Source organism: Dermacentor albipictus, chromosome 1, assembly GCF_038994185.2.
Source record: "Dermacentor albipictus isolate Rhodes 1998 colony chromosome 1, USDA_Dalb.pri_finalv2, whole genome shotgun sequence".
Lineage (NCBI taxonomy): Eukaryota > Metazoa > Arthropoda > Arachnida > Ixodida > Ixodidae > Dermacentor > Dermacentor albipictus.
In genome coordinates this window covers 498,128,578-498,151,923 of record NC_091821.1, presented here as the reverse complement: position 1 = coordinate 498,151,923, position 23,346 = coordinate 498,128,578, and the positions used below count along the sequence as shown (strand labels likewise).

At 43.0% G+C, this 23,346-nt stretch overlaps 1 protein-coding gene across 6 annotated transcripts in view; it reads left to right on the top strand.

Annotated features, from left to right (window-relative positions):
- The window catches only part of Bcs1 (Bcs1 chaperone), an 89,673-nt gene that overhangs the window by 3,857 nt on the left and 62,470 nt on the right, over positions 1–23,346 (top strand). For 4 of the 6 annotated variants that reach the window (XM_065454566.1, XM_065454564.2, XM_065454568.1 and 1 more), the window contains exons 3-5: positions 3,511–3,722; positions 10,073–10,212; positions 20,495–20,689. In XM_065454566.1, the coding sequence (XP_065310638.1) occupies positions 3,511–3,722; positions 10,073–10,212; positions 20,495–20,689 (547 nt within the window). Of the gene's footprint in view, positions 1–2,856; positions 2,877–3,510; positions 3,723–10,072; positions 10,213–20,494; positions 20,690–23,346 lie in introns of all 6 variants that reach the window. The other 2 variants (XM_065454563.2, XM_065454569.1) reach the window with 1 other exon arrangement.

Below are 23,346 nucleotides of genomic sequence, written 5' to 3'. Positions count from 1 at the left end.
CTCAGTTTAGGTACACAAGAACCCCAAGGTGGTCAAAATTATTGTAGAGTTTATCACTGTAGTGTGCCTCAGGATCATATTGGGATTCTGGTACCTAAAACCTCAGAATGTAAATTTTTTTTTTAAGGAACTCGCCTAAACAGCCTGTATTTAGTATGGTGGTCACAGGTGATATAGCCATACACTTTTGATAAAAAAGTGTACAGTCAAACTACATTACAATGAAGCCACATCCAGCACAATATACCTTTATTACATATTTATAAGCATACACGGTGATAGTGGTGAAAAAAAAAAAGGTGAATTCTTTAGTTGCTTCATTATATCTGATAATTTGCTATATCTATGTTTGTTATATCGAGGTTCGACTGTGCAGCACTATGGGGCTAGAAATTTGAGCGTAACAGCCGCAACCACAACAAAGAAAAGCTTGAGAAGGAGCTAATTACCATGCAAGGATTGATGGAACAGGCAATGATACCGCAGCATGGTTCCATGGTACTTTGGAAATGCAGGGTGGGCTCCCCAAGGCCAGGAAGTTTGGGAGCCCCTTTATTACAGGAACAGAAGGAAGGTGCAAAGGGAATGGCTTTGTTGCGTTCACATGTGCAAGGAGATTGGGTGGTCCGATAAGATAAGGGAACTTGCAAGCATATGATGAATTTGGCTGAAAGAAGACAGAGATAAGAGGAGATTGCTTGAAGAGGCATTTGTTCTGTGAGAGGAAATAAGTAGGCTGCTGCTGCTGCTGATGATGATGATGATTATGTATCAGCCTAATAGGGCAATCTTTTGTTACTTTAGTTCCTAATTAGCATGTATAGGACTGCAAAAATGAATTGTATTTGTAGCACTGAAGTCAATGTTCGTGGCATGTCCATTTATTGTGTTTGCAGCAGCTTTCAGGTTATGAAATGCTGCCAAGTACATTTCTGTTTTCTGTAGCATGGTCCCTAAAGACACGAGGAAGGTTTTTATTGAGTGTAACATAATTTTCCAGTAGGTTTTCTGACTGGCGATTCCACGGGACATCAAAACAAGTTACAATATTTCACTTTTTAAATTTCATTCTTATATATATACACACACACATGCACACACACACACACACTCACACTAGTACGTTTTCTCTTGATGCTTTCTCCAGAACATATGAACGAGTTTCTACAGTGTGTGTGTGTGTGTGTGTGTGTGTGTATACACACACACACACACACACACTGTAGAAACTCGTTCATATGTTCTGGAGAAAACATGAAGAGAAAATGTACTAAGTGGGAAAACGTATGATCCGAAGTAACTAATAAATTTGGCAGACTCACCTATAGTTGACATCTACGTAATGTGAAGTGTTGTGGTACAAGACGGCGATGGGCATCGAGCTGGTGAGGCTTTGGCGGCCCAAGGCACATTGTGTTGTTTTCCTATTGCATAGAGGTTTGTGACAGTGACGACAGACCTAAACGAAATCGAGCTGGTGGGCAACGCTAGACGCTGCTGGAGTGATGCTCACATCGTACCGGCAGCAGCAGGGAATGGCGGCGCGTTTGGGTTATCGCCTACTGAAAGTGTGCAATACGCATCCATCGGCTCTACGTCCCATGCCATGGCCCCACGCATTGTAAAACAGATAGGTGAAGATGCTTATCACAATAGGGCTGTCGGCGTTAGGTGTGAATACGGCATGTAACGACCCGGGAGGAGGTTTGCTGCTACCAGAATAAGAAAATTGGTGCACGCCGGCATTTTCACGTGATGTGGGCGAGCAAGTATTGCGGTGTAGCTGCCACAGCAGGCGGCTACTGTTCTCTTTCGTGTGTGCCTTGCGCATTTCTTTGCTTACATGCAACCGCAATTTAACGGCCGGAAATGTACCATGTTATCGCAGCTTGGCGATGTACTGAACATTGGTGCCTAAAGATAGTGTTTCCTGGGAACATTTGGACCACTTAAATATTGTTAAGATTGGGTCATTTTTCGTGTTCTCAATTGCAAACGTTGGCACTAGGAAAGCGTACATACCATTGTATCAATGAGGTTCTATATAAGTGTAAGCACTAGTCAGAACCAATATTTTATCACCAAGCAACTGACCTACGAAAAAAAAAAAAACACTATGAGAGACGGCCAGTTGGAAGCACTGTTTTCATGCAGTGTGCTTTTGCAACTTCAAAGTCACATCACACATGAAATAATGAATCCATAATATCACTTTTCATCTGGCTCGTACAAGTAATAAAGAGCAAAATAAATAATGATTTGATGCCCTGAGCAAGTGAATTTTTGAAAGAAAAGTTTGGAACACCCCTAAATTTGTGATATTTTATTTCCATTGTTATGTAATTACACTGCCGGAATAGGAGCTGTCATAAACATGGTTTTTCTTAACAACAATTGGTAGGGACCTTTTAACAAATTTGTTGGCTACCGAAAGTGCTTACTTTGTAATTGTACAGTTTACTTATGTTAAAGTTTCAAACTTTGAAAAGTGTCACAGTCACATACATGGGCCTATAAGCCACAAAGGAATATGCCACATTTTGGGGTAATAATAATAACATAAAATTTGAAGATTGATTTCTTCTATCAATATGAAATGTTGCCATTGTTCAAAAATTGAAATAAAGAAAAAAAATATGTAACAGCCATGAGGGGTTGTAAACAATGTGAATCTGGGCGAGTTTGATGATTCATCATAGCTGTGGACTGGGACGGCGAAGCAGACATAGATAAAATGCTTTTCCTTGTTTCTTTGCTATGTCTGTATCTCTCTGTCACATGCTAGTGTGCAACAATTAGCTGCATTCACTGGTCTTTTCTTTCTTTTTCATCTGAACATGACTTTTCACCTTGAAGTTGAGATGTTGGACTTCTACGTAAGTAAAATCTAATTTAAATAAAGAGTGCCATTTGATGCCAATGGACAATAGAGCCAGGGAAAATGGAGGAGTGAATTAGGGCTCTCTTTATTTGAAATCAGCTTCAACTTACCTAAAAACTAAATTCTACTAAGAAGAAAAAATTAAGTTACCTTGTACGGCTTTCCCTGGCTTCATTGCCTGTTGGTGTGAGACAGTTGTAACCAGCAAAATATCGAGCCCCTCAGTTTCCCAGCCGTATTTTCTGTTGCTGCTACAATTTCTTCTTTTAAGGTTGTGCCTCTGTGCAGTTGCAGCTATTACACAAATCTGTCTGACTGCTCTTATGCATGATGTCACAGCCATGTAATGGGTTCAACATTAAAACAAAAGAAGAGTTACAGTCAGTCTTAAGATGGAGTCTAAAACGAGAGCTGGGGATCTGTTCCTTTGTTAAAAGGAAGTGTATTGACGACACGCTATGCTGGCTGGCCGGTCGGAAGACTGGGCTAGTCTATTGAGTGGCGGATGTTCATATGCAGAGTTGGAAAGAGATCCAGCACCCTTCTGTTTGCAGTGCATATCACTCACAGCTGTAAGCTCGGTACTGCGCACATCACGTGCCACGGCTCCACGGGGTTTGTTCTTGCAGGTAGGCATGGTGCTGTTTCGGCGCCACTACATGATCACCCTGGAGGTGCCCTGCCGGGACAAGAGCTACCAGTGGCTGCTGCAGTGGATCACGCGGCATGCTCGCCACACGCAGCACCTGAGCGTCGAGACCACCTTCCTGCAGCCCGAGGCGGGTGGCAGTGCTCGCACCTCCTTCGACTTCATACCCAGCGTGGGCACCCACTTCTTTGCGTGAGCTATTCTCCCCACGCAGGGGCGCCTTTGTTTTTGTTCTCTTCTTTTTTGGGGAGTGTGCAGCTCCCTTTGCTGTATACAGAGCCAGAAAAAAAAAGAAAAAAAAAGACATTTTGCAGGTAGCAGGCTATCTAGCATTTTCTGGAATTGTGCATACCGTTGCAAGATGGCTCTACATGTTCGTGTAAGGCTAAATATTCTGTGTGATGTGAGCATGTGGGTGACGACAGCAGCAAGGCGGCAGCACAGCATTGACAATGACTCGACGACAGCAAAAGATGGTTTCGTGGGAACAATAATGGCATGATGGCTGGTTCACTGTACTCTGGCAAAGAAATGTTGCAACCTGTTTCATTATGACCTGAGTCAATCCCATAAGTTGTGATTTCACTTGACTTGAAAGACTAAGCCTGCTTTAAAGTTGGTTCAATGTCATAATAGGAGGGACACTGGTGAGATTGTTATTCAGTTATACCATGAATGCAATTGTGGCCTAGTGGATAGAGTATCAAGCTAACGGGCTGTGGGATGCTGACCTAAATTATGCCTTTGTACAAACAGTTTTTGTTATTGAGTTACAGCTTGGGTCACAGAAGTCATTACAGTTAAATAATGAAAATAATGCATCAAATAAGAATAAATTACAATGTTGGGCTACTTGGTACTTAACTCTCAAGGTCTATTGTGAAAAAGATAAGTAGAAGGAAGAACAAAGGCAGATGCAAGTTTTCTGCTCTTTCTTTTTGTGACATAAAGCTTAACAGTAAGTGCATCACATGCGTGTGTGTTGATCACTCATATAAGTCTTGATCATAGGTGGCAGCACCGTACTGTGTTGAAGAAGTGTTTAGCAGGATGTGGTTGCTTCATCCTGTAGCCCACCAGCAAGGTGTTTAAGATGAGCATAGCATGCAATATGCATTAAGTCAGAGATGTAGCTGAGTGCTATTGTGGTTCTGGAGATAATAGAGAGTTTTAGAATAGGGGCCCCAATAGTTTGGTGCCCCAAAGAGCTTTGCAGATGTTAGTGTTGGGGCATGCAGGAGCAAAGAGATTTAGAAATTGGCTCTGCATTCGTGCATGGCGTCTTGTGCTTCAAATGTTACTGCAGCGTCAGAGAAAAGCTATTGTATATAATTAAAATAAATATTCCATTTTGTGATAAGAAGAGTAATGTTGACTTTCACCACATTTAGTTACAGTTTAGGGGTTATATTATTAGCAGCAAGCACTTAGCACTAGTTGCACTTAGTTTTGAGTAACCAACTTTACATGCCTTCACCAGCCAAGTTAAACGATGTTAGGCCTATGAGCCATGACGTTGACAATCGAATTTGGAATCAGTGGTGTCTAATGAATGAATCTGTGTTACATATGTTAGTTGAGAGAAAGCAATACCCACAGTCACTCCTCATTGCTTACGAACTTCACATGTTGCCACGAATCGAACCCAGTTTGGAGCTTAGTTAGAGCTGTCACCTTTATAGGTGCTGCCATGTTGATGCAAAGCTTTTGGAGCAGCTTCTGGGGCTCCCGCTAAATCAATGAAATAGGGTGTCCGAAGCAAAACCCAAACGCAGTATGCATCTCACGCATTTGCAATGGCTTCGACGCTATTTCTTTAGGGCCCGTATTATAAAACTCTCCAACGAATTTACCTTTCGCTCATAATAAATGTAGCAGTGCACCATCAAGCAATGTGTTGGAAGTTTTTGTATGTGCAAGTTGTAGCTGGTATTGTAAACAGCCAAACCTTGATGTAACAAGCACAAATATAATTAATTACCGATATAGCAATGAATATGATGGTTTATGAGATATAACAAAGTATATCTGAAAATTTGTTTCCCAATATCAACATGTAATGAATCCATGCTTATAATGAATATAGGATATAACGAATATATTTTTGTTTCATATGCAACTTTGTTATAATGGGTGTTTTATTTTCATATTAACTGGATTTTAAAAACCTTACCTGTGTTGTCTAGCACAAATCTACTTACTGAGCTGGAATACTCGAAGAGGTGTATACTTAAACTGGAAATCAATACACATTATTGACCAAATAAAAAAAAATCACTAATTAACTTGTAAACTAATTACTTTGGTGCAGATATTGCAATGCATGAATTGAAGCCAGTGATTTCACAAGGCACATCCACTTGGAATGAATTTTGAAACTAGCACCATCTTTGATATAAGTGCAATCAAACTCGCCATAAAAATGCACCATTGTTCCATTTATATTTTAAATAGAACACCGTCTTATGTATTGAATCTCTTACTGTAACACCTATGCATTTCATAGCAAACTTTGTAAATGCATGTCTCAAAACTGGTGTCATCCTCAGAATTCATTATAAGTGGATATGAATTTAAAGGTCACTGGCTACAATACATTAATTGACCTGCCGTGATGGCATTGTGGCTTTGGTGTTGCGCTGCTAAGCCCAACATTGCGGGATTAAATCCTGGGCACTGTGGCCTCATTTCAATGGGGGCGAACTGAAAAAAAAAAAGAAAAGAAAAAGTGCCTGCGTACTGTACATTAGATGTGTGTTAAAGAACCCCTGGTGGTCAAAATTAATCCGGAGTCCTCCACTGTGACATACCTCATTATCATATAGGGGTTTTGGCACGTGAACCCCCAAAATTAATTTTTTTAGTTAGTAAATTTCAATATGTGGTGTGAAGTAAATAGTTTAAAAGCTAATGTACAAAAATGTGTTAACAACTCAAATATTCACTATCATATCTTGTGCAAATAAAGGCTCCCTCTAAGTGCAATCTAGCTCAAGAAGTAGAGCTGTGCTATGGTGTTGCCAATTTAGCGGTTTTCCTGAAAGGTTTAGCTTTTTTTCTCGCTGCCAGTGGGAACATTTTTTTTCATGCAGGCGGTGGATTTTTTAGTGTTTTTATAATGGTGGCTTCCTTTTTGTGGTACAAAAGCTTCAATTTTTTTTTACACTAATTTGTGCATCACGTGTCCCAAACGTGCAGCTTTGGAAGTAAGAGGGAATTCAATCATCATCCACAAACTGTGTGCTTCACATTTCTACTTCGCGTTTCTGCCATCCTTATTGTGTCGCCTGGTCTCCGAAATAATGAAAAATGCTGCAAAATTTACCTGCTGCCTGAACACGTTTTTTGCAAGATCAGCATGATGGAGGTCTATGGGGTCAGCAATAGTGCTGATCCGAGATAGTGCCGATCCGAGACGCAGCTACGCCACTGAACTTGCACACAGAGGACGTGCAGCCGTAATAAGGTACATTTTTATACAAAAGACATTTTTCTTTAATTTTAATCGTTGCCCGGTAGTTCAATCAGCTTTCTGGCCACTGATTGTAGTTCATGGAAGCATATCTTATAAAAATCTCGTTTCGCAATACGTTTCTGCTATTCACAGTTGCACAGAAAAAGTGATTAATAATATTGATAATTTATCTTTTGTTAGATTATTTAGAATAAGAAACAGGCTCTTCTGTCTAGCATAATTTTTTTCCAGCTGTGTTTTATGTAGAAAAAATAAAACATATTTTGAATGTGATTCTGATTCTTGTTTGTATTTAGTTTGGTTTTAGCGGATTTGGGGTTCCTATCGCGGATTTTAGAGTATTGGGAGGATCTTGACTTTTGTGGTTTTCTAATTTCTTGTTGGGAGCACTGGTGTTACATGTCATGGGTGATTTTTAAAAGTTTTGCTAACGATAAAACACTCCATATAACAAGGTTTGACTTTATAGTGGGATTTGAATATTATATAACAAACATGGATATAGCTATGTAAATCTAAAATGTTTCTCGCCAATATCAGCATGCAGTGAACACTTGCTTATAACAGATATTGGATATAATGATGGTATTCTCATTTCAGATATGGCTTTGTGATAACAAGGCTCGACTGAATGTATACAGCGAAATCTCTATGTAACAAACTTCAGAGGACCGCAGCAAATTGTTTGTTACTCTGAAAGGTCGTTATAGGGAAAGCCCCAAAATTAACCATTTCGCCCATCAACCCATCAGTTCATCAGATATCATAGTAAGAGTGGCGCACGCAAAAAACGCTGGTGCTAAGAAAACCATGACAAAGAAGACGCTCCATGTCTCCTTGAAAGCGCAATGTTTCTTTTGTTTGTTTTTCACATCCTTGCCATGGACACCACAAGTAACTTGCTTGAGGCAGACACCTGAACTATTCCAAAATGTAAGTGCCTGTAAAGGACACCGTCCGGAAAGTCCAACCATGTGGCATCCACGCGAACATGGAGGTTGCATTTCTCCGCGTGTGTAGCTGGTACGGCTCCAGAAAGGGGCGCAAGAGGAAGAGGCATGCCTTCGTTGCTGGGCAACGCTTGTCTGGCTGGAGCACACGCTCGCAAAACCTGATGCGTTGTTTCCTACACAACAGAAAAAAAAAAAAAGCTCCCTACCCATGCTTTCGTCCTCTGGTGCCATCTCAGAAAACCCATGCACCGCAGCATAGCGTTTCCTACAGTAATTACTAGAGAGAACTCTAGTGCTGTGATCGGTCAGTCACCATGGGAATGATAGATAGTACATAGATTTGTCTGACCTTCGTGCTTCTGGATTCAGACGTTCTTGTGGCTTTATTTATTATGCTTTATCTGCCTTCACTGGCCTAAATTTCAAAGCAATCTATAACTTTATAAATGCGGAAGACCCTATGAACACACATAATTGCCACTAATTGCAGCAGTTTAGTCTGTTGAGGTGGCCAAATCGAAACGCATTAAGTGTTTCAACATGCTTGTTTTCCCCTTTCCTGCTTGTCGATGCATGCATCCATGGCGTAATGGTTTCTATATCGGGCTTCTGTACTAGTTGTCCTGTGTTCAAATCCTCACTTTGGGCAATTTTAATGGTTTAATTATTTATGACATGGTACTTTGTTTAAAAGGATGAAGTTAGAAAGCCACAAAACTATTTGAAGTGACAAGGATGAAGTTTAGGGAAATCCATGCATGAACCATTATTCGCATGCCAGCTGAACCACCTTGATTGCAGCTCCCATAGACACTAGTGCCAGAGTTCTCTCTAGCAGGTAATATATGAAGCTCTATGTTCTGCGATGTTCACTTTCTGCGCCTTGTCGTCTGCTAGCTTACCATTCTGGCTGCCATGAAGGACACAAAGAAATTGAAGAATCCCCAGATTTTGGAATATTGAATCGTACTGAGAGATTGTTAACATGACATGTAAACTGAATGTGGTAATGTAATGAATAGGTTAGATAACCGATAGATCATTAGGGTTACAGAATGGATGCCAAGAGAAGGGAAGCGCAGTCGAGGACGGCATAAAATTAGGTGGGGTGATGAAATTAAGAAATTTGCAGGTGCTAGTTGGAATTGGTTGGCGCAGGACAGGGGTAATTGGAGATCTCAGGGAGAGGCCTTCGTCCTGCAGTAGACATAAAACAGGCTGATGATGATAATGATGTAAACTGAATAACAATGAATTCTGGAACGCTCAGTATTCTGAAGTTCATAGTACTAAAATATCTTTACATTGGAAGTATAAATACTCAGCAGGGAACTTATGAGATGGTCATTAATGTGGTGTTTATAGTAACAAGCTTTCACTGAGGCTGCATACCTTGTAAGTCGCTGTACCTGGATTATTTCTTTGGTGAATAGTTCTCCTGCTTTATGATGCCTTTAATGCTTTGATTAAGGCTTGAAAATGGAAGAAAGTACGTCTTTTGGCAAAATTAGTTAGGAAGAAAACCACAAGGGTACTGTAAAAGGGCAATGATTTCAACATTTTGGATAGATGTTTTTTATTAAAATACCCCGTTAATGGTCAGCAGATACAGATCACTAAACACTACTGAAGAGTGCTAATTTATGAGCACATTTTGATGCGAAAGCATAAAACGGCTCATTGATCAAAAAAGCCAGCATCTGTCATCTGTAGGAGAGAAACGGCACAAAATTTCCCACTGGTCGCAACGCCAGGTCACGAGTGCATCTCAACAGAGCAGAGCGTGTGAAAGGGCACACCTGCTGCTGTGATAGCGCTCCTAGTGTTGCGTGAGGGGAGACCGCATCACCATAACACCACGTCACCCTCACTCTTGAAAGAAATGTGTTATCCGTGCATTCCTTGTCCTTGCAAGCTCTCACCTGCCTTCTAACTGTGCCTATGTAAGGCCAAATCAAAATCCACCAAGCATCTCAACCCGCTCGCTTGCCTGCGAGGAGTTCATAACTCGAAGGGTAGCTCAACGGCGTTGAATTGGACATTAACGCTTTCGCATTTTACTCGTAAGAAGTGCATAGGTGTCTTCGGTTTTTTTTCCACTCTCTCATTATCAGGTATGGGGGCTCTTGGATCCGAGTGGAACGCAGCCGGGAACAGCACACCCTGGACTTGCACATGGGCGTGCCTTGGGAAACGGTGACGCTAACTGCCCTGGGCCGAGACCGGCAACTCTTCTTCCGTCTGCTCGAGGAAGGTGGGCTGCTCAGCTTCAGTTGCATCACTCCCACTTTGTCACTTTTGTGTACAAATTTAATCGAATTGAATTATTACTGTGTCCAAAAATAACGTACTTGCCTTCTAATTTGGCACACAAGGATAAAAAGAACAACGGAAGACACGACAGAGCAGAAGAAGAAAATGCACATAACTTGGAGAAGTAATTCAGAGAATGATCTCTTTAATTTTCATTTTACATTGCTCTTGTGCAGAATTATTGTTACTGTGGAGTCTGCATGTCTTTACTAAAATATTCATTAATGCTTTCTCTACTTCAGTATACTATAGCAGTGGCAATGCACTTACATATGCGTAGCCAAAGTTTCATCCTGAGAGGTGTTTTGCAGCATGTCAATCTGTCTTATACATACATGCCATGTCATGCATGTGTAGTTGTTGTCACACAAGAAGACTCTCTTGTTTTAGTCCCCCATCCCCCTTGTTCCCTCACCATTATAACTAGACTTGACTGCCCCCACCTTCTTAACCATTTCAACTAGCGGTGTGCAAATACTCGAATATTCTATTTCAAATCAAATAGTCAACATTCAAATAATTTGATTTGCGAAACGAATGTCTAATATTCGACCTCTTGAATATGAGGTTTATTGTATATCGGTACCCTCGGTAATGACCCGGCCACAATCAGTGCCTTGTCGCGTGCAGTGTTCCCATGGCGCACAATATTTATCGGTACAAGGGTCGACCGGGTAGTCTGGACCGATCGAAACAGTTAGCGGTATGCGATCGGTGGGATCAACAAAAGCAGCTTGTGTGGAAAGTGCAAAAGCATGTGTGAAGACTGGGCTGGTTAGCCACCGGAAGGTATGCTGATTGTATTGAATACACGAGTTCACTGTTGACGCATGCAGATTCGAGCACCTTGCGCTTTCTACCAACATGCGAGCACACAGGCAAACTTGGCATGCGTGCTCGCGGTAGTTGCCGGCTGGTTGACTGTGGACGCAAATGCCACTTCAGCGGTTCTCTATCTAACCAGTACGCATGATGTCATGGCTGATTACTGATGAACCAGCCATAGGAACATAATAGTGACAAGCTTTCTGGCATTGAATTTTTGTCATCGCCACACCATTGGCCACACTGTCTAGCTGTTTAGGCCTAATCGGAGCCGTGTCGTCGGGTGTCGCTGGCTAAAGTTGTTTTTACCAAATCAATACAGGCCTATTCACAGTGGTCGCACCACGGCCCTAAGAAAGCGGACAAACCGCCTCACCAACAAAGGCGAGTGCATGGCATGACCGTTGCATGTTCGTGGCCGCCATCCTTGGGAAATACTATAGGGTGGCCCCTCGTTCTGAATGCCATTTGTAGGCGCATGCTCTCTTTTTGAAGCTTTGAGTGACCCGTCACAAGACTAGCTTTGGATTTACATGGTGGGCTAAAAAATGTCATGTGACAGACGCATTTACACAGACGGCAGATGGGTATGGACAAAAAAAAAAAAGGGTGGGGGGATCATCACACAAACTTGCTATGGGCCCCCTGACTTGAGAACTCTTCACCGTTGGCACTGACCGCGGTTGATGCGTGTGGCACCGATGTCTGCCAGAGCAGTACCGAGCGGCCTGATACACATTCCTCGCTTTTGTCTTTCATGAAGATTGGCCTTAACGAGTCGACAACCCACAGAAACCATCTGCCATAACGATGGAAAAAAAGCCTCTCATTTTCTGGAAGAAAACTGGAAAGCTATACTTTCTGATGCCATTAAGCACAGGAAAGCCCCATTGGTATTTAGGATGACTTCATATATCTCCAGTTAGCTTCAAAGGGGGAAAAAAAAGGATTTAATTCTGTTTGACATACATTCTATCGATAAAAAAATATTTTCCAGACTTTCGTATATGAACTCGGTGATTATCAATGCTAGCATACTAATTTGGTGTTTCCTTTAATGAGAGTAGAGCATACCACGCATCTGGACTCGTAGGTACGTAGTTGCTGACAGCTAGCAAGATTCGTGCTTGGTAATGTGATCAGCCTCCTGAGCTCGTGCAGCACTGTGCTTTTTGCACAAAATTTGAAAGCGTAGAAGTTTGCATTAATTTTTCTGATATTTCATATTTGATTCGATATTCCACCTTTTCTTTTTGATTTGACATTTGATTCTAAATCTGTTATCAGTATTTGCACACTCCTGATTTCAACTTCTCTTGCCCTACTCCAAGCAACTGCCTATTCTCCTCCCCCCATTAGGGTTGGGAAAGGAGTGAGCTATATATAAACGTTGCCAAGAAAAGCATTTGCTGCCTGCCCTGATGAAGGCCAGTCCCCTTGTTCAAATGTTGGATCCAGCGACATTCCTTGCTCTAGCACTGTTAATCACTTCTAGCGTTTGTTTTCCCGTGAATCCATCTTCCTGTGAACCACGCTTGGCTAAAAAATGCACTTCCACTCTGTGAAGAAGGATGACCAGCGTAGCTGTGTAGCAGTGGTTTAGCCAGAAATTTTATTCGGTAGGGGTGGCTCACGTTGCAGCTCGGCCTCCTCTTTATAGAATTTGTCAAGGGATCAGGTACATGAATAATAACTGCATTGCCAAAAGTGCTGCAAAGAAATTCTTAAGCGCTGTGCACTGTCAAGACAAGTAAAATATGTATTTTTTCATAAAAGAATATACAGTGAAAGCTCGTTAATTCGAACTTCAATAATACGAATTTATGGATAATTCGAACTGTATGATTTGGTCCGGCCAAGCTCCACAGAAGTCTATGTATAAAAAAGTCCGTTAATTCGAACGCGAGAAGCTTCCCTCACGGATAATTCGAACTACGCTCGCCTGGCACACGGCCAGAGAAACGCGCCTACTGCCTGCACACAAGGTTGTATTGCCTCCGAAACGGAGAGAACGGCGAGAGAAGGCAAAATCGGAAAAAAATCTAACCGATGCAGGGTCAGCCAGAAGGCAGTGGCGGCTGCCGCCTCTCCGTTCTACGTAACCTCCGAGACTTCTTGCCCGTTGCGAATCTCGGAGGCATTGCAAATCTTGTACAGCTGCTAATGTTGTGCGGAGATGGCACGGTAAGCGCCAAGACACAGAGAATCAAGTACGTCGCAGTTGCGCTTGCAATCAAGAACTAACGAATCAGGGCCTTCGCCACCTTCACATGTTCAGCGTCTTTGTCTCGGCAGTCTTCATCGGTTGTGCACCTCTGTTTTCAGCTTAGAAGGTATCGGCCGTCGCGATTCATTGTGATGGTGTTAAGCCTCGGCTAACGTTCGTTTCGGTGGACATCGGTGGTGTGGCACAGTAGGACCAAGAGCTTCGACTTGAAGATGGCGCGTGCCCGCGGCACACGCCATCACTTTCTGACACGCCGAATTTCTGACATGCCCGACTGCTTCCGAATCGCAGCGTACTGTTGCTCCCCTTCACTTTCGTTAGTTCGAACTTTCGTTAATTCGAACTGAAGCGGCTTCCCCTTGCGGTTCGAATTAACGAGCTTTTACTGTACTCGTATGTCCAAAAAATTGTGCCAGAAATAACTGATATCAATGCTTCTGCATCTTTGTCTATTTAATAAGTAAAGAAAATATCGCATGAACTTTAGAACTATATCAGTGCAAAACCAGCAAAGCAGTGCATGCTGCTGATATGAAAAATGTAAAGGCCATGAAATGAACAAGTTGAGGACAAATATTTTAATGAAACTTTGTCATTCAAGAACCTTGTGTACATTTTTGTACATATGCAACGACCAGGGAAGAATCTCTTGTTCCAATGTATTACGCAGGAGCAGCTGTCACCGGTCGTGTATTGTGAGTAATTGCACTAAAATTATAGTCGCCACAGAGAGCACATATAAAAAGCAGGAGTTCTGCAAAATATACAAGGGCAAGTAAAATGAAAGTGTGCAAATGCAAATATATGACAAACGAGGTACTTTATTTAAAAGTAGTCTCCATGAGCATTTAGACATTTGTCCCACATACTAATGAGCCGCGTGATTCCCGTCTCATAAAACTCCTTGGGTTGCTGCTTCAAAAAGTATGTAACTGATGCTTTCACGTCATCGTCAGACGCGAATCTCATTCCCTTGACCTGTTTCTTCAATTGCCCCAAAATGTGGAAGTTGCAAGGTGACAGGTTTGGGCTGTATGGCACATGTTGCAGCGTTACCCACTTGAACTTTGCCGGTTTTGTGTTAACCACATCAAGGTTGTGGGGACGGGCATTGTTATGGAGCAAGATGACCCCATTCGTCAATTTTTGACGTCGTTTGTTCTTGATTGCGACACACAGCCAATCCAGCATTTCACAATATCGCAAACGATTGATAGTCTCTCCAGGTTTAGCAAATTCAATCTGTTATGGCCCCGGTCGATAGAAAAAAAAAAGTCAACAATGCCTTTCCGGCGGAAATGATGGCCTTTGCTTTCTTTGGGGGTGGTGAATTCTAATGTTTCCACTAAGCTTTGCCATCCTGTTTCAGGCTCGTAGTAGTGACACCATGATTCATCCCCGGTCACAGTTGCAGACAAGAAGTCGTCATCCTCATTGTGATACCGGATCAGATGAGTCAAGGCAGCGCCAAGCCTCTCCGTCTTCTGGCGGTGGTTCAAAATCTTGGGCATCTATTGCACACACAAGAGCCGATAACTGAGGCGTTCATGAATTATGGTGTGAAATGAGCCGTAACTGATGTTCACATCCTCTGCGAGTTCAACGAAGCTTATCCTCCGTTCTTGTCTAATCAGCTCCTCAATCTTTGCAATTGTGTTGGGGGTGATTGCACGGTGGCTTTGGCACGGTCTTGGATCGACTTTGCAACTTTCACATCCTTCTTTCAACAGTTTGCTCCAATGCTTCACAGTAGCCAATGAAATGTAATGTTCAACGTACGCATCTACCAAACGGCAACTAATTTCTTTTTGGGAAACACCTTCAGCTGTCAGAAACTCACGACACTACGCAGTTGAACATTTGGAGCACCTATTATGTCACGCGACCATGTTCAAGCCAGTGAATGAGAGCATTAAACATTAAACATTAAAAAATGAGAGCATTAGCATCACACCTGCGTGTCACTTTTGTAGATGAGAGAAGCCTGTGTGCTACGCGCATGCTTCGCAGATAATGAACCGAACCGTTATTGTGCGCGGTGGGTTGGCTCACTTTCATTTGACTTGCCCTCATTTATTAGAAATGTGAAGATGCAATGGAATATACAAATGTAAAGATACAGCTTGATAAAGGGCAAAAAAAGTGTCACTGGAAACAAAGTTCACTGCACGTATACACGAAACCTTGCAACAAGATATTTAAATATACGTATAAGTCTCCAATGGCAACCTGCTGTTCATGATCTGAGAATGCCTGCCAAACGCACCCCAGCCCATTCTTATTCTTCTGATTATTTCTGTCTCATGATCCGGATCCGCAGTCACTACCTGCCCTAAGTATATGTATTTCCTTACGACTTCCAGTGCCTCGCTGCCTATTGTAAACTGCTGTTCTCTTCCGAGACTGTTAAACATTACTTTAGTTTTCTGCAGATTAATTTTTAGACCCACTCTTCTACTTTGCCTCTCCAGGTCAGTGAGCATGCATTGCAATTGGTCCCCTGAGTTACTAAGCAAGGCAATATCATCAGCGAATCGCAAGTTACTAAGGTATTCTCCATTAACTTTTATCCCCATTTCTTCCCAATCCAGGTCTCTGAATACCTCCTGCAAACACGCTGTGAATAGCATTGGAGAGATCGTATCTCCCTGCCTGACGCCTTTCTTTATTGGGATTTTGTTGCTTTCTTTATGGAGGACTACGGTGGCTGTGGAGCCGCTATAGATATTTTTCAGTATTTTTACATATGGCTCGTCTACACCCTAATTCCGTAATGCCTCCATGACTGCTGAGGTTTCGACAGAATCAAATGCTTTCTCGTAATCAATGAAAGCTATATATAAGGGTTGGTTATATTCCGCACATTTTTCTATCACCTGATTGATAGTGTGAATATGATCTATTGTTGAGTAGCCTTTACGGAATCCTGCCTGGTCCTTTGCTTGACAGAAGTCTAAGGTGTTCCTGATTCTATTTGTGATTACCTTAGTAAATAGTTTGTAGGCAACGGACAGTAAGCTGATTGGTCTATAATTTTTCAAGTCTTTGGCGTCCCCTTTCTTATGGATTAGGATTATGTTAGCGTTTTTCCAAGATTCCGGTACGCTCGACGTTATGAGGCATTGCGTATACAGGGTGGCCAGTTTCTCTAGAACAATCTGCCCACCATTCTTCAACAAATCTGCTGTTACCTGATCCTCCCCAGCTGCCTTCCCCCTTTGCATATCTCCCAAGGCTTTCTTTACTTCTTCTGGCGTTACCTGTGGGATTTCGAATTCCTCTAGACTACTTTCTCTTCCATTATCGTCGTGGGTGGCACTGGTACTGTACTGTATTATCCCTCAAGAGAAAAGTGTATAATAGCTGTGTCTTACCAGTACTCACCTACGGGGCAGAAACCTGGAGGCTTACGAAAAGGGTTCTACTCAAATTGAGGACGACGCAACGAGCTATGGAAAGAAGAATGATAGGTGTAACGTTAAGGGATAAGAAAAGAGTAGATTGGGTGAGGGAACAAACGCGAGTTAATGACATCTTAGTTGAAATCAAGAAAAAGAAATGGGCATGGGCAGGACATGTAATGAGGAGGGAAGATAACCGGTGGTCATTAAGGGTTACGGACTGGATTCCAAGGGAAGGGAAGCGTAGCAGGGGACGGCAGAAAGTTAGGTGGGCGGATGAGATTAAGAAGTTTGCAGGGACGGCATGGCCACAATTAGTACATGACCGGGGTTGTTGGAGAAATATGGGAGAGGCCTTTGCCCTGCAGTGGGCGTAACCAGGCTGATGATGATGATGATAAGTCTCCAATAAATCTACGTATCTAAAAAAATATCACTGTATGTAATATGTCGGACAAGGCAAATAAACATGTTGCGCAATCAAAGATTCACAGATCACAGAATCCTAAGGCCCGCCACCCCTCTCTCCTTTCCCGCTAATGTATCGCGCATGACGGAAGGCGGCACACTTCCTCCCTGCTTTTCTTCCTTGCACACACAATACTGAGCCACCATCGTCAGCTCACCCGTGCCACCACCACCCTCCTACCCTTTTACTCGCACATACAGCACGCGGCACGCGGCACGTGGTCACGATGTTATCGCCTTTGGACTTTATACGGAACATGAGGGCGACGGTGACGACAGGAATGCACCTGGAGTGTCCATATAATTGCTATTGCAATAACATAATAAGAGCATCGGGGAACTGAAGCATTCAATGGCCAATTACTTTCCGCAAAAGAAGAAGTAACAAAATCGACCTTTCACCATGCCACAATTTGCTGCACCGCAACGTCTTTCTTTATTTTGTGGGGTGGGGGCACCGAAATGAAAACACAAAGGAAAGCATGCTGGCCACAATTGAATGCCTACTTTGGGCACCTAATGTGGCTACTGAAGGAATACCAAAGAAAACTTGAGACGCTTGGTACACAGAGAAGCATATGTATACTGCTCGTTATCCTACATCGGCGAGACAAGGCTTTCCGGAGAGGTTGCACTCAAGCAAACGCGTTGCAATCCATCGAGTCCCCACAGCGATGGCAGCTAGCAACCACTGTTTTTTGTCATCTGCTAGCCAGAAAGCATCCAAAACTCTGCCAAGCGAAAATGCACTTGGTTAGAGAAAAACAAACGCACACCAAAGTGCGCCGCGCGGTGGTCGGGGCAACATGAGAAAAATGCATGCAGCCCGTGGCAGCCCGTGGCAGCCCGTGGGTAGCGAGAACAAGAACATTGAAGAGGCTCAATGTGTCCTCGTGAATAAAATTCAAAGCAGAAAAATAAATAAGAACGTAGTTGCTTTTGCTGGCCTTGTCTCGACATGAATGGCGTAGGTGAAAAAAATAGTGATATTCTTTTCTTCGACATGATGGCACAAATGAACCATTACAACACTTTGTGTCATCGGACCTTGCTGCGTGCTTTGTCAACTTGTTTGATAGTGTGTTGATTTGGCTTGTCTCGTTGCATGGTCCAATGTTCAACTTTAGAAAACTTGATGCACCTTTGGTGTCAAATGCTTATACTAACAACATCAAACCCACAAAGTTCCAGAATTTAAAATCTAAAGCTCGTCTTTGTTTATGAGAACTTTATACCCATAAAGTTTCGGAATTGAAATCCATGCACTTCGTAGATTCTGCGGCCTCCGCGAGATGCCACGACGAGCCCAATCGCCATCAAAACGCCCTTGAAACTTTGTGCTCGGATGCGGCTCCTTGCGTCATGTGACTCCCCGTGCATGGGCGTTGCCGCGAAATCCGGTCCGAGTTCATAATGTTTGCGCTGAAATGTTTTTTCGAGCATGAAAATGACATTCTAGACAAAATCCAGAATGATTTCTGGCGCCAGGGGTTGTTTTGGTTGGCGGTGCATGACAGCACGAAAAAAATTTCGGAGAGAGGCTGAAGCCCCTAAGCTGCCTCCCTCCCCCCCTGGCTGCACCCCTGTGGGCCCCTTAATGGCGAACTGCCCCTCCGCTGAGGGTCAGCCCGGCATTGCACTATCTTCAGGATTGGCCAGCGTATGGAAGTTTTGTGTCTATACACGGGGACAATTCTGGGGGAACTAGCCCTTAGCAGCTTCGCTCTAAAGAAACATTCATTGGCTTCTCATTTTGCCAGACTTACATGACACCATTTAATATCTACCTTGCATGTGCGTGTAATTGGGGGTACACCACTGATGCATATCATTGCTTGATAGGCCACTCCCTTAGATAAATGCACTGGGGTAATGCCAAAGGCAGTGATGCTTTTTTTTTTTTTCACTACATACATACCTCAATATACAATGACAAGACAAAGTTATCCCACTAAGTTACCAGCTGGATAGTGCCTGTGAAAATCTGGTACAAACTAATAAAGAAATACATATATCTTTTTTTGACAGCTGAGCTACAGTACTAGCCATGTGATTTAGTACAGAAAGACATATGGTTAAACTTTCCTATAAGGGACATGGATCAGATAAAACAAATCATTGGATTTAATTAAGTAAATATTAAATTTGCTTGCTCAAGCTTCATTTCAAAGGAGTATTCTCCTGCCATAACGAAACCAATAATACGAGATCCAACACACTAGCAGTTATAGTGAAGGAAATTTGTTTGCACGTGGCTCAAAATGTGTTCTGGTATTAAAAATGTTAAATATAGGCACCAACTGATATTTCAGATGATTGCTTTTTGGACGTGCCTTGACCTTTGGTACTTCCCCGCGGCATCATCACCTGCCCCTTGAACCAATGTATAACAGCAGCTGAAATTTTGCAGACTGCATGCTCGATTTTTTACATGATGTGCTTGCGCAAAGCAGTGCTGCTGTGCATAACGTTGCTGCCATGTTGATTGGCACCAAGCCACAACTTCGACTGCCGACTGCTGTGCAAGCAGATCTGGTGAGAGCGTTACACTGTTGAGCTTGAGTTTGCAGGTTCGATCGCAGTCACAGCAGCCAGATTTTGTTGACAAAGTATGAGAACGCGTGTGTATTTAGATCTAGGTGCACGTTAAAATGGTCAAAATTAATTCATATTTCCCCACAATGGTGTGCCTTGTAATCAGATCATGGTTTCTGCACACGAGACCCCAGAATTTCATTTTTTTAATCACCATTTAGGCCTAGTGGCCTACGTAGTACAGGGAAATAAATTTGCTGACAGCAGCTGGAGTGGCTGCCAACAAAGTTTAAGGGAAGCTCTCCATAAATATGCTCATAAATATGACCTGTAACCGTCATCGTTGATCAAACCTGAGGTCAGAGCCACGGTCTTGATTCATGGTGGTGGCGCAGAGTCAAGTTTGTGTATGGCCTTCTTCGTGTCTAAAAATGACACTGGTTGTAGTACTTAATAAGTACAACTCAAAATGCATGGTAGAAATTTTTTTTTTACTCTGTTAAAATGGCACACTCTCGATGCACATGTGCATTTTGGCCCTTACAACTTGGCTTGGTTGGACTTCCGCAAGTTGATGGTGGCATGGGCGCTTGCTGTGGTGTCTCGCTAATGAGATGGTGTTTAACATCACGATGTTGAGAGCACCGGCGGCAGTGCCTTGCCCGTCGTACTGCTGTGCACCCTTCTGTGCCAGTGTTGTTGTAAAGACGTTCGACTTCAATAAGGCTGTGCCCTACTGGGATGTCATGAAACCTCCTGGTGTGCAGCACGTGCCCTTGCCCTGGAGAAGGAGGCTGGCCGAACGGTCGTCTACTGTGCCATGGGCTCAGAGTGGCGGCCCTTTGGGCTGCCTCGGCAGCGAAGGCCCTTGGATTCGGTCATCCTGGACTCCGGCATAGCCGAGCGTTTGCTCGCTGACATCCGGGAGTTCATCGCCAACCCTCAGTGGTATGCCGAACGAGGTGAGCCTCGTGTAGTTGCGTGCAACGTTAGCCTGACTAACACCCCATAAAAATGGTAAACAGTGTGAAGTGACAGACACAAAATGCCCTTTAAAGTGGACAGCTTTCGTTGGGTCTTTCACCCATTGTTGTGTTCAGTGGCCTGACTTCTTTTTTTTTTTTACGTTGTGAAGGAAAATACTTTTGCACGACTGAGTTGCTGGGCAGGTTCATCGCCAAACACCACCTAGCTCTTTGGGACGCATGTGCTTCCACGCGAGAGCTCTTTGGTGTCTGGTGATTTAGACACTGTGGTCAGCAGTGGCACTTCGCTGCTTTTTCTGCCACCTGGGATGATTATTTCGGAGCGCGTTCACCGCCAAAGTGGGCTGCGTGTCTGTCATCGAGATGTGCTGTTTCGTTTTGTCAGTGCACCACAGCTTCACTTTATTTATTTATTTATTTCCTCAAAGGTCTCTTGTTGAGACATTACATGAGGGAGGGGGTTAGTGACAAAGAAACATACTACAAATTACGAAGGCATGATTTCGATGTGCCGCTTGAATGCAAGTGGGTCGATGATAGTGGCAACTTCGGTGGGCAGGCCATTCCAGTCTTGTTTTGTGCGCAGAAAAAATTATTGCTGAAAAGTCACGGTATGGGCTTGTGGTACTGTGGTATGGTACTGTGTTAGAGTGACTGGTACGGGCAATGCTATGTGCTCTTTTTATGTATGGGTTCTCAGAAGGCAAAAAATGGAAAAATGTATGAAAAAGGTTAACACAATGCTATTCCACCCCGTGAGGCTAGAGAGGGTAAGCTTATTTGGGCTTTTAGTGCTGAGATGCTTGAATTGGGGGGGGGGGGGGAGGTATGAATAAGTTGACAGACTAAATCGCGTTGCGCGGTTCTGAACTGACTCAAGGGCTTTAATAAGGTTATTGTGGTGGAGTTCAAAAACAGCATCGACATACTCTACCTTGGGCCACACAAAGGTTAGAAAAGCAAGTTGTTTAATAGAGGGAGGAGTGCTGACTCCTAGAGTTTGTGGAATATGACATCCTCCAGAGCAGTACATCTGCAGGCTTGGAGTGGCGCCTGAGACCAGCGAAAGATGCCGAGAGCGAATGGGGCTATACTAATCCAGGCACAACCAAATTAGCAAGGCCCACTAAGCTTGAACAAAGACACTCCCTCACCAGAACAGGAATTGGCCTCCCTGGTCGGTATTTGGCCACAACCTCCCCAAAGATATCTACAATTAACTTACGGCCCTTAGTCCCCAGCAGCTGCGGAGCACTTGTCCAAGGCGGCGGTCAGACCTGTAAAGCAGCAGAGGGTGCTAAGAATCTCTGGGTGCGGACAGGCCGCCAATGGAAACTGACCCTGTCAACCTTTAATTGCCAAACTCTATCCAGTGAGGCTAGCTTAGCAGTACTCTTTGAGGAACTATCAGACATTGTTTGGGATATCATCGACCTTAGTGAGATTAAAAGAATTGATGAGGCTTAGATGTTGTTGAATAATAGCCATGTCCTCTGCTATGGAGGTGTCCCTGATAAGAAGCAATACGGAGTAGAATTCCTAATCCATAAGGACATAGTGGGCAACATTGACATACTCTACAGCTATAATGAGAGAGTAGCTGTAGTCGTAATCAAACTTATTAAGAGGTATAGATTAAAGGTAGTACAAGCCTACGCTCCAACATCCAGTCACGATGATGAGGAAGTAGATCAGTGTTATGAATATGTTGAATCAGCGATGTGAACAGTGCAAACTCAGTATACTGTAGTAATGGGCGACTTCATTGCAAAAGTGCAGAAAAAGCAAGCTGGTGAACAAGCAATTGGCAACTATGGTGTCGATTCTAGGAACTCTAGAGGAGAGATACCGGTAGAATTCGCAGAATAAATGAACACATTTTTCAGGAAACTTAACAACAGAAAGTGGACCTGTAAAAGCCCTAATGGTGAAACAAGGAATGAAATTGATTTCATACTTTCTGCCGTTCCCAGCATAGTGCAGGATAAATAAGTGATAGGTAGGGTAAAGTGCAGTGATCGTAGTTTAATGAGGGCTGGGATTCAGCTCAATTTGAAGAGAGAAAGAGTAAAATTGGTCAAGAAAGAACAGGTCAACTTAGAGGCAGTAAGGGTAAAAGCAGACAAATTTAGGCTGGTACTTGTAAACAAATTTGCAACTTTAGAACAGAAAGATGATGATGATTACATAGAGGTAATGAATAAAACCGTAACAAGGCTGGCTTCAGAGGCAGCAACTGAAGTGGGAGGCAAGGCACCAAGGCAACCAGTAGGCAAGCTCTCCTAAATAACAAAGGATCTAATAAAGAAACGACAAAGAATGAAAGTGTCCAGCTCAAGAGATAAAATAGAATTCGCGGAACTGTCAAAAAGGATCAACAAGGCAAAAATAAGTGATATTCGAAACTATAACTTGAGAAAGGCTGAGGAAGCTGTAAAATATGGATGCAGCCTGAAATCAGTGAGAAGGAAACTTGGCATAGGACAAACCAAGATTTATGCACTGAAAGATGAGCAGGGTAATATCATCAGCAATCTCAAAGGTATAATAAATGCAACGGAAGAATTCTGTACTGGCCTGTACAGTACCCATAAAACTAAGGAGAACTCCATTCAAAACGATAATGAACAGAA